Raw genomic sequence first — 11,903 nt, 5'->3', positions numbered from 1 at the left:
CTCTGCCTCCCAGCTTCCTCCTCCCCCTCCCAGCTTCCTCCTTCCTCACCTCTGCCTCCCAGCTTCCTCCTCCCCCTCCCAGCTTCCTCCTTCCTCACCTCTGCCTCCCAGCTTCCTCCTCCCCCTCCCAGCTTCCTCCTTCCTCACCTATGCCTCCCAGCTTCCTCCCCCCTCACCTCTAACTCCCAGCTTCCCCCTCCCTTACCTCTGCCTCCAAGCTTTCTCCTCCCTCACCTCTTCCTCCCAGCTTCCTATTCCTCTGCTCACTCCTTTCCAGGCAACACCTTCCTGCTCTGTGCATCTGATCTGCACAGGGGCTACCCACTGTGCCCAGTCGTACTCTGTCTCCTGTCCTCTATTCTGATGCCGTCTCCACATTGGACTCCAGTGCCCTATACATATTTCTACCCTCACTAGAGAACTCTGGGAAATGTGGGACTACCAGTGAACATTCCTGGACACACTCCCAAGCTCCTGAGTTTACATGCAATGACCATACTGGGACCACTGCACTACGGACTTTCAGTCCTGAGCCTTGCACCAATATCCTTCCCATACACCTTCTCATACACCAGGCGGGACACTGACAGTCCCTGGGTGTAGGTGGATCTCACTAGAACCCCTCCTCCTAAACATTATGATATTCAGCATGAGGCAAAATTAGCCCATGATTAGTATCCCCCGCCCTGTGCAGCATGAAGGAAATGCAAAGCAAATATCCGTATGCATGAGATACACAACTAAAATGTATAAGCAAATGTCCATATGTATAAGAATGAAACACACGGGCAAATGAGATGTTGGGTGGCCACAGCCAACACGATGCTCTGACCACAGACCAGCTGCAGCACACCTGGCACGGGCTGGCACACCTGGCACGGGCTGGCACATGCTGGCACACGCCTCAGGGTTCAGTTATCCCACCAGAACAGAGAAGTAGCAATTAGTTATCACGTATTCAGTGCTTATCAATGGCAGAGGGATTGATCTGTCGGAACGAAGTCACAGCTCCAAAGCTGTGTGTGCTCCACACCACCACTGAAAAATATGTGGCCTGAAAATAAGGAGATCTGAAGGAGGGTCTAGCAGACCCCGTATCCGTGCAGGAGTCCGCTGAAAACCTCCAGTGACCAATGAAACAAGCCGCCCCGGAATCGAAACGAGTTGACCTCATTGACCTCTAGAAATTGGTCCCCATTCTTTCCAAGGCTTGAAGGGAAGCCCCTCCCCCACAGAAAATACCTTCAAGAAACCATTTTGCCCCTTCTACTCACACACCGTTTGCCTGCCAGGGGTTTACCCTGACCGTACCTCACAGAGAGGCTGGAAGAGAGCAGCACATTTCAAGTGGCAAAGTCGCCAGCTAAAACGGAAAGATCCTTTTCCAAGAGAACAGAACGAGTGTACCCCCCACCCCCCGCTGTCTTCTGGCCAAGAAGTACTGCTAAGCCTCCTCACTTGGTGATGTTGCACAGAGAGGTTAAGTAACCCCTCACAACCCAGGCGCAGAGACTACCTGCTGAGGTGTGTACCTACCGAGAGGCAAAGAGGGCCAATGCTCAGCAGGCCTTCTGGAGCCCAACTGACTTCACAGTTCCCCCGGGGTCATCCATGCAGGGGTCAGAACAAGGCAAGGTGGCATTGAGCCAGAGATGGGGCATCTGGGGGAATGGAATGGGACTCTCATTTACTGAGCACATACTACATGCAAAGCCTAGTTAGACCCTGGACAAGGTGGCTCTCACCAATCTTTCCCAGGGTCCTGCAGCAGAGCCATCATCTCTGCACTTACAGGTGTGGACTCAGGGTGGGAGGGCGTGGGCTTGCCCACAGCACACAGTGAGGACTTGAAGCTAGCAGCCAGCATACAGAGCCTCCCAACATCTTCTGTCAGAGTCATTAGACAGGTGGACCTTCTTCCTCCTCTGGGAGCTGGGGAGTTGGGAACAGGGAAGGTGGCCTAGGCAAGCATCAAGGTTCCTTCCAGACAGATACCTGTGCACAGGGACACATGCGGAGATTCTGCTCAGAGCTGCAGCTCTGCCAAGTGTGTGGGCATGCATGAGCAAGTGTGAGCATGTGTGCATGTGACAAGAAAATATGTCCTGCAATGGTAGTAAGACGTGGAGAGACAAAAGACTCCAGACACTGGTGGGTTAGCCTTGTGTCATAATAACCAGACTGAAATGTCTAGAAATTTCCACCCCGATCCCCCTTCCATAGGTTGTATGTCTTCATCTGGGATCCACGCAGCACATGTACACCCAGGGCCTCAGTCTTAAACCCACTGGGAAACACTGACTGGAGAAGCCATTGTGGGTGCTGGGGCGGGAACGTCAGGGATCCCTGTGGTGCCCCTACCCAGCATGCTCGTGTCCTCCACAGGTCCAGTTGCCATGGCACACTGCAAGACAGAGCAGGAGGACTGGCTGTTGGCCCACCTGAAGTACCTGCTCTTCATCTTCAACTTCTTCTTCTGGGTAAGTGGAGGCTGTGGCATGCCCCTCCCCACACCTGCACTCTGGCTGCGCTCACTTTGGAGTCTCTGTACCAACGTTGGCTTTTCCCAAGTCAGAAACCAAGCTGGGACCCGTCCTGCCCTGCTCTCAGAGTGAGCCCTGCCCTGGTTGTGAAGTCTGCTGCTTTCATGGAGTCCGGCAGAGCATACTCAGGCCAAACTGTGTGTGCAACCTCATCCATCGTCCCTGTCTCCAGAACATCATGTCCATGCGATCCTGACTGCCGAAATGATGTCCCCTTCCCACTGAAACCCACTCGCCTTGCTGGCCATGTCTCAGCTGCACTGTGACAGGGACGGTCTCTATGGCATCTGACACAGGTTTCCCACAGCAGTGTGGCCTCTGTCTCCCAGTGGGGTTTACCTATTTAATTAGGAACACAATGCCATCGATCCCTAGAGGGCCTGTAGAGAGTCTGCATTTTACTCTGATTCATTTGTTAAGATGGTGTCTCACTATGCAGTCCAGGATGGCTTTGAACTGGCGATCCTCTTGCCTCAGTCTCCCAGCTGCGGGTCTTAGGATCTTACAGGGAAATCTGGCCGCATCAAATACTGTCTGTGAAAATAATGGACACAGTGTTTGCTTAAATACATTTCGTAAAGTTTCTGGGAACAAAAAATAAAATGACTTTGGCTTTGATCTTCCCAGGAAAGAGTTTTCTGGAACAGGGAGGCCCAGGGGTACAGCCCCATGGATAATTACACTGTGCCTGAGGACTGAGAACTGGGCTGCATGTAGAGATCTGACCACAGATAAATCAGTTAGGGCACTTAGAGTTCCTGCAGAGCAAGCAACCTCACTCCCTCCCCCTCCCCTTCCCCCTTTCTTCCTTTTTTTTGGATATTTTAAGGTTTGTTGTTGTTTTGTTTTGTGACATGGTCTCATCCTGTAACTCAGGCTGTCCTTAGACACATTGTGACAATCCCAGCTTTAGCTTTAGCTGGGATGGCATGCATGCGCTATCATGCCTGGGTCAAACTTTTCTTTGTAAGACTTTTTTCCTGACCATAAAAGTCTCCCTGCCAACTCCAGATAATCTTCAAAAGACAGACAAGCATAAAAACATTAATGACCCACGTCTGACTATGTTGGTCTCCTAGGGCGACAGGACAAAGCATCAGAATTTGTAGTCGGGGTGGCGTTAAACAGCAGGAATGGTGTTTACTCACTGTTGTAGGCCTAGAAGTCCGTGATGCAGCGCGATGCTCAGGTCCCTCAATGTTCCAGACCTAGAAGTCTGTGATGCAGCGCAATGCTCAGGTCCCTCACTGTTCTAGACCTAGAAGTCTGTGATGCAGCATGATGCTCAGGTCCCTCACTGTTCTAGATCTAGAAGTCTGTGATGCAGCACAATGCTCAGGTTCCTCAAACTGAACAGAATTTACCAGGAAGGGGATGTTCAGAGCATGAACTCCCTCTCCACAGAAAAGGTTCCTTCCTATTTGAGACACACTCTGAAGTCCAATTGTTGTGACTTACCTGAGCCCCAGCCATAAGACAGAGTATCTGCTGGCCCCTGCCCCCACCATGGTCACCACAACTTCTGCCTTCCTGAAGGAATTACAAGGCAGGGCAACGGGCAAGAGGCTATATTTGCACACCCTTCAGCCTGCTGCCCCTTTACCCTCCAAACACAGAAGCTGGACAGAGCAGGACCCAGCCACTCAGGCTAGGAGTACAATAAAACAAAGTCCCTCTTTCATTAATGCAAAGCGCCTCTTGAGTGGAGGTCTACATTGCAGGGCTCTGCCAAAGCCAGCATGGAGCAAAGAGCCCAGGATGCCATCATGGTGATCATAACAGCCAGCACTGAAAGATTCTGCTTAGGACACCCAGTACCCTTCCATTCAACTATAGTAGTCAGTGTTACTAGTGTCCTTATTGTGTAGAAGGGGACCTGGCTCACCAAGCCAGTCATTGACAGTCGTCTTAGTTATTTTATTGCTGCAAAGAGACAATGTGACCAAAGCAACTTATAGAAGAAAGAGGGTTTTGGGGGGACTTACAGTTTCAGAGGGTGAGTCCATGACCATCATGGTAGAGAACAAGGCTGCAGGCAAGCAGGCATAGTTCTAGAGCAGGAGCTGAGTGCTTACATCCTGATCCATACATAGGAAGCAGAAAGAGCTAACTGGGAACGAGTGGGCTTTTGAAACCTCAAAACCCACCCCCAGTGACACATCTCTTCCAACAAGGCCACACCTCCTAATCCTTCCTAAATAGTTCCACCAACTAAATCATTCAAATATGTGAGCAAATGGGAGACTTTCTCATTCAAACTTCCCACAACAATCAAGCTTCTAGGCAGATCACTTACTCTCATGTTGTTGTTACGTACATGGAAGGGGGATGCCTGAACAGTAAGAATTAGAACTTGCCGTTATGGAAATGTCTAGCACAGCTGAGGGTCTATACTGATGCCTTGCTGGGATGGGATGAGCTGGCGATCGCCATCTCTTCAGCAGCTTCCTCCCCATTCCTAGCACTGGGCTTAGAGCCTCCGGCATCGTGACCTGGGTAGAAAACAAGGGATGTAATGTTGTTTGTGAAGAGAAACTTGCCTGCACAGGTTGTGAGGCCCCCTGAGACTTTGCTCTTTATCAAAAGCACTCTCCTTATCACGTGCAGACCACAGTCCTGAGTGCCCACATCCCACAGAGCCCACTCTATGCACCCTGGCAGGACTCGGGCACCGCCCTTCCGTCACCCTGCCCCTGAGGCCTCCTGGGATGAGTCTGCTCAGGGATCACTGATGCCACCAGTGACATACCTCCTGGGTGACCCTGAACAGCACACACGCCCAGCTTTCCTGCACGGCTGGCAAAGAAACACTTTTCTTCCCCCCTCCCCCCCCCGCTTCCTTAAGCAGCTCCTGTCACCCCTTTATTGTTCTCTAATTTATTATTTTAATTAGCTGCTTGGCTGTGTTAATAATCAAACTGTTCCCAACCTCCCAGAAGCTCTGCTAGGCTATGGGAGGAGCCTGGGAATGCTGCCTTATCTCACAGCCTGTCCTGCCTTGAGGGTCCACCTGGGCTTTTGGTGCTACCAATGGGAACCTCTTTAAAGGAACTGAGGAGATGTCCAAGCGGGTATGAACACTTGCTGTGTAACCACAAGGACCTGAGTTTAAATCTGCGTGCTTATGTACAAAGCTAGTCAGAGAGGCAGGCTGGAAACAAGAGACTCACGGAACTTGCTGCAGGCTAGCTCCAGGTTCAATGTGAGATCCAGACACGTGGGTAGAAGGGAGGTGTGGGACACCCGGAGCCCTCCTGTGGCCTTCACATGGGCATGCACACCTTCACACACACACACACACACACACACACAGAGAGAGAGAGAGAGAGAGAGAGAGAGAGAGAGAGAGAGAGAGAGAGAGAGAGAGAGAGAGAGAGTGATGGACAGACAGACTCAGAGCTGAGAGGGGAGCTGAAGAAACATAGGAGACTTGAGCGCCACCTGCAGGGAAGGTCGGAGAATATCCCCTCAGCAGACCCTCACTTGAGATCTAACCACTTACTCCTGCCCAGCTCCACATGGTCTCAGGTTCTGGAGTCCAGAGGGTGGAAAGCTAACTGAAGGGGGCTTCACCTAGGCAACATTGGGGAAGCCATCTCCTGCACATGGGCAGGACTTTCCAGTGAAGCAGCTATTTGAGGATATTGGGGGGAGCTGTGCCTTGGGTTTGGTGTCAAGGCCCTATTTGGGGTGAGTTCGTTCACAACTCACAATACAGCATCATCCAATGGGACAGTAAGATTCCTGGATCTCTCTACTTGTGTGAGCACAGAAATGTCGCTTCTGTTTGGGCCAAATTCCTCCCTCTAGAATATGAAATTTCCTTTTTATTTTCCCTTTCTTCCCTCCCTCCCTTCCTGTCTTTCTTTCTCTTTTCCTTCTTCCTCCTTTCTTCTCTTCTTTCCCTAACGGCATCCACCCTCACTCTAGCTCTCCCTGAGATGCCGGGGAAGATGACGATGAATCAAGAGGCTAAAGGGGAGCCATTCAGTGTAGTGAGTGAAGCAACCCTCCTGTGAGGACCGTAACTATAGAAACACGCACGAGGCTTGCTGCTGATGGGGGAGATGAACGATTTGCTGGTGTTGGGTACGGCCGACTCCAAACCAGGTTTCTTCTGGCTTCTTTGGAAGGTGAGGCAGTTTGTGACCCTGCAGCTCCAACCCTCTGTGTACTGTGAGAGTTCGCCTTCATGGGGCAGATGGGGCTGAGCCTCTCATCTTGAGCCTGCAGCTCCTCACAGCTGCGTGGTTTTAAATATACCTTGAAAAACCACACAGCTGTGAGGAGCTGCAGGTAGGAAGCCACCCTGGGCCTGCACGAAACAAGCCCATCCTTACAAAGTCGTTCCTGCAGAACTGGTCCAGAGCCAACAGCCAATAGGACCCGCGCCTGGGCAGAGCTAGGAGAGAAGCCTACCTGGTGTTTGAGAAGTGTCACTCATTAGCAGGATACAGAGCAGCCTCCTCTGCTCTATGACTAGGAGGCTCCAGGCTCAAGCGGTACTGGAGTACCACTGACTTCCTGTGTGCACTGGGTTCAGCCAGTGCTGTGAGGACTAAAGCTGCAGCCAGAGATCCCTCTGCAGTGAGCGGCGTGGGGATGTGCACCTTAAAGGCGACCTAACTGGGACTAGAGGTAGAGCACCTGCCTAGCGTATGCAAGGCCCTGGATTCCATCTCTGCGTGGCCCCTCAACCCCAAGAGAAAGAGACCCAATCAGCCAAGGAGACGAAGCTTGGTTCAGACCAGGCATCCCAGTTTTGTCTCCTCAGCCTAGTTCCAACCTCAGGTTACTTCTTTCCAATCTAGACTGTGGTAAACAAAGTCAGGGTCTCTCCACTCAGTCACCTCCTGTGACATGAGGGCAGGAGCAGGCTTGGCCCTAAGAGTTTTCAGTGGGCACTGGTGGAAAGGCAACAATAAAGCGTGGATCTTAATTATATATCTGCACTCCCCTAGGCCTTCCTGGGAGCTCCCTAGTAGGCTGGGGGAAAGTTCAGCTGACATGGGCACACCGTGGGCGGAGCTTCTGCATGCCAGGAGGGGATGGGCAGAGAGCTACCAGAGTAAGGAGTTAGAACTCTCCTGCAAAGCTGGAAGTAGGTACACACTTGTGATGGGCTTGGAAGACATTCACTGGGATAAAGAGGATAGTATAAGAGGGATGAGAGAGAGAGAGAGAGAGAGAGAGAGAGAGAGAGAGAGAGAGATGAGATGAGAAACGGTACCCAGATGAGCGGCAGCCCAGTGTGCCTGGATACAAACCCACCTCGGTACCAGGCACCCAGACCCTGTCACCTCACCCAAGTTCACAGTCTTGTTCACTGGCACAGTCGTACTTCAGAGGCACCGACAGTGGCTTCAAGAGCAGCAGTCATGGACTTAGAGGATGGATCAGGAGATGGCGAGCGTGCAGGATGAGGACCTGAGTTCAGATCTCCAGAAGCCACGTAAAGCCAATCACAGCCGAGCAACAGTCTGCGATACTATCACTCTTACATCAAGAGGGAGGGAGGCAAAGGCCGGAAAATCCCAGATGCTAGCGGGCCAGTTAGCCTGGATACGCAGTGGCGAACAAGAGACCCTGTCTCAGCAGAGTGAGCTAAGTGGAAGCAGAGGACCAAAACCCGAGGCTAGCCTCCCGCCTCCACACACGCTGTGGAGCCAGACTCTCACACATTTCCATCTCCACGCACCCCAAACACACATCACACCACACATACAAAGATTTAAAAATAATAGAGTTTTTTTTTTTTAAAAAAAAAAAAAAGAGTGAACATTTCCTACATGGCCATTAAAGCCAATGCACAGAGGAAGGAATGTGAGGGCAGACATTTAAAGGCCTCCAGGCCATGCAGGAGAGTCTCGGCCTGAGGCTCTGGTCTGGATTCAGTTGTACAGATCCATAAGTAGCCTGGTCCACCCCTGGGTAGAGCAAGAGCTGGAGGATGACCTGGGACAGGAGCCAAGGTAGACAGTGCAGCGAGGATAGGGAGGGGGCCTACCAGCAGGTGGAATCAGCGTGCAAACATCACAGAGAAACAGCAGCAGCACCCTTGCAAGGGCTGCTGGGTACATGAGTGATGGTACCATCGAAAAAGCTGTCCAGGGGTCATTCAAGAACGAGGAGCACAGTCCTGAATGGGTCAACGTTCCTACCTAACCCCAAACCTTTCCAGAATGCCACAGAGCAGGTAGTAAGCAGCCCTGCTCTGCCCCCCCCCTCTCTCTCTCACACACACACACACATGCATGCATACACGCACACATACCTCATATGCCATCACCCTGTGTGCTTCCTGCCTTTCCATGCCATGGGCTGCCCAGCACGGAGGGCAGAACATTCTGCCCAAGGCTTCCTCCCTGATGCCCCACAGTCCATCCTGCATCCGCAGCAGAGAAACCCTACCTGTGAAATCCCAAGAAAAGTCCTGCAGTTGTTCTCACACCCTCTGCCTGCTTCCCTCCAAGTCTCTACTTTAGTCCTGTCAGGCCTTGTGCAAGGATGGCTGCTCAAGTTAGCCAAGTGCCCTGGATCACACAAACAGCATTTTGGCAATGTTACTCTTCTATAAATGAGCAGTTTTGCAATGACCCTGTATGGGTGACCATCTCTGTCCCTCCTGTCTTGCTGTGTCTTTGTCCAGCTCCCCACCCACTGACCACAGTATTTTCTGACCCATTGGTGACAGGCTATGGCTGAGAAATTTAGTTAGTATCTGACAGAAGACCAGCTCTGTCCTATGAGGAACTGAATACTATAGACCCAACTTGGTGCAAACGTCTGGGAAAGTGGGTTCTGGGGTCAGCGCCCCACCCCCACAGCCCCTGCCCAGTGGCCCAATCTGCAAATAAAGACACCGGGACTTAAAGAAGTTGGGGTCCTACTATCACACAGTTAATGGCACAGCCAAAAGAACTTGGCCCGGACTTTCTGGCTTCTGCCCCCCTGTGACACCTTCTGGTAACCCATCCCAACACTGAGTGAACATTTTTACTTCTTGTTCAGAGGTGACCAAATCACATACAAGAAATCAAAGTCCCTGAAGGACTTAAGACCCTCCCGTTCCCTTTCTCATGGCTAGCTACAGTACTGATCCCTCAGTAACTACCTTCTTTACTACATAGAACTCTCTGGGGAGGGGGACCTTGTGGTCCCAGGCCTATTGATTCAGACTAGTCCCTTGCTTTCTTCAGGTCTTCAGACCTAGCGTGAGCTTGTCTTCTAGACCTTGATCAGACCAGGATGTCCCTCAAGGTCCCCCCCAGACCCTGTGTTGTGTCTGGGGACCCAGCTTCCCTACAGATCAGCTGCTTAGCAAGAGCTGCCAGTGCTGGGACAAGGTGCTCTGCTCTAGCCCTGGGGCAGCTGCTCCCAGGGAAGGGGCCAACTTGTCTTCTGCAGGGCTTCACACAGCGCCACCTACTGGGGAGAGAAAGTTGGGACGCTTGGACCTGCACTGTGATTCTCCAGAGGGGAACCTGGGAACTTTTAAAAATGTCCCTGCCTGGGTCTTACTCCCAGAGGTGCTAATTGGCCTGGGTTCCAGCCTGGTTTTTCATGCCTCCCCAGGTGATTATGTAGCCACAACTCTGAAGACATGGAGAAAACTTGGAGACTTACCCAGATGTATGCCTTGTCCATGGTGTATGAGCAGACTTCAGTCCGGCCCAAATGCATTATTTTGTGTGTTAAGTGATTCTTTCTATCAGATTCTGAGTGAATTCTTGTGCCCCAACAGACTAACTATCCCCAGACCAATCTGAGCCTATCCTTCTGAGGGTTCAAGATATGGAGGCTCAGGTTACTCCCTGGTTGAGAAAGAGCAGGGGTTCAGAGTTAGCCTGCCTAATAGAAAATGTGTTCCTATTCCCATACAGAGACTGTACCCATTACATATCATGTTTTTCAGTTTTTTGATAGCATTTTAACTCATCATAGTCACATTAACTATCTCATGATATTCAGAATCTCTGCTCAGCAGTATCCTATGCCTTTAGATAATTTGTTTTTGAAGGAGAGAGGAAAGAGAGAGAGAAATTAGTTACTTAGTTAATGTGCCGTGTTTGTTAGGCAAAGACCTCAAAATGTAAGATCCTTGGAAGAAAGTAACTCAAGGGGTCTTTAGTAGCTGTGGATTAAAACCACCAACCTAATATGGCTCCCTCAACTTGAAAGACGGAAGAACTGAGGACCAAAGAGATTAAAGGGCCATCTCTGAGCCAAATCATTCAAAGTCAAGAGCCTCACTCAAACTTGCCAGACAATACAGTTATATAAAGGAACTGTGGGGGTAATATTTTATTCAAAGTTCGTGGAAGCTGACAAACAGGGGCAGCCATTAGTCAGTCAGCCACATCTGTTATTCGGTTCCATCCACCCAGACTCAGGAAACCCTTTGTTCATAGAAATTGTGTGGCGCACAGATGAGGGACTCTGAAGTCTGCTGTGTCCCGGGATTCCTGTCTCTAAACATCATTTTTGGCTATTGTTGTTTTTGTTTGTTCCACCAAGAAAAGATGCTGCCCAGTAGAGTGTAAGGTGCCATTCATCGGGAGATACGCCCTGAGTTTAGAGAGGGGAAACCGGAAGGGGACCAGCATGCATCACACAATGGTGGGAACATTAGCCTCTCCAGTCCCATTCAGCAGCAAGGCTGTGGTCCTGTACCGTGCCCTCATGCTGGCTTCTCTCACTTGGAGGTACCAGAGGAGATAAAAGAGTGCTCAGAAGGAATCATCCATTCGAACAGCAGAAGCGGAGGAGCAGGCACACCCACTCCGTGGGATCCAAGGACAGTCCTGCCTCTGTCCTCAGAAGACCTGGCCCTGAATCAGCTCTGAAACTAATGGTGTCATCCTGGGCTTACTGCAGGCCTCGGTTTCCTTTCCATCTGCTAGGCGGAGATGATAAACCCTTCCCCATCCTCCCAGGATTGTTGTAATGTTTAGACAAGAAATTGGCAGAGTACATGCCAATTATAAGAGGTAGGTGCCGGGTGGGTGTTAATTGCTAAGAAGAACCCCCTGGCTTTGCTCCACTGAGGTCTGTGATTGCACAGAACAGAGAGTGGAGAAGTGACCACGGGTCACCATGGTAGAGATGAGAAACCTTTCACAGGGATTAGCATCCTAGGTGTGGACAGAGAGAGAGTGGGGGAGGAGCAGGCTTCTCTAGCTTTGACCTCTAAGGAAGCCTCCACTATCCATCTGGAGTAAAGAGTCCATGGTGACCTGAAGACAAGGGGCTGGGAGAAGTTGACCTTCCCAGGATCAGGCAGCAGAGCCATTCAGAAGTCTGAGTCTTGGGCAAATGGTCTTCGTATTCTGTATGTGGCATCTAGAGTTCATGTGTGGC

At 51.0% G+C, this 11,903-nt stretch overlaps 1 protein-coding gene across 1 annotated transcript in view; it reads left to right on the top strand.

The window, feature by feature from the left end:
- Nucleotides 1–2,396: 2,396 nt before the first annotated feature.
- Tspan11 (tetraspanin 11) overlaps nucleotides 2,397–11,903 on the top strand; it is a 35,593-nt gene continuing 26,086 nt past the window's right edge. The window contains exon 1 of the mRNA XM_038320934.1: nucleotides 2,397–2,480. Within this exon, the coding sequence (XP_038176862.1) occupies nucleotides 2,397–2,480 (84 nt within the window). The remainder of the gene's footprint in view (nucleotides 2,481–11,903) is intronic.

Source organism: Arvicola amphibius, chromosome 2 (assembly GCF_903992535.2).
Source record: "Arvicola amphibius chromosome 2, mArvAmp1.2, whole genome shotgun sequence".
In the NCBI taxonomy this organism is placed as follows: domain Eukaryota; kingdom Metazoa; phylum Chordata; class Mammalia; order Rodentia; family Cricetidae; genus Arvicola; species Arvicola amphibius.
Note: the sequence above shows the minus strand (reverse complement) of the source record. Positions and strands in the feature narration are given on the sequence as shown.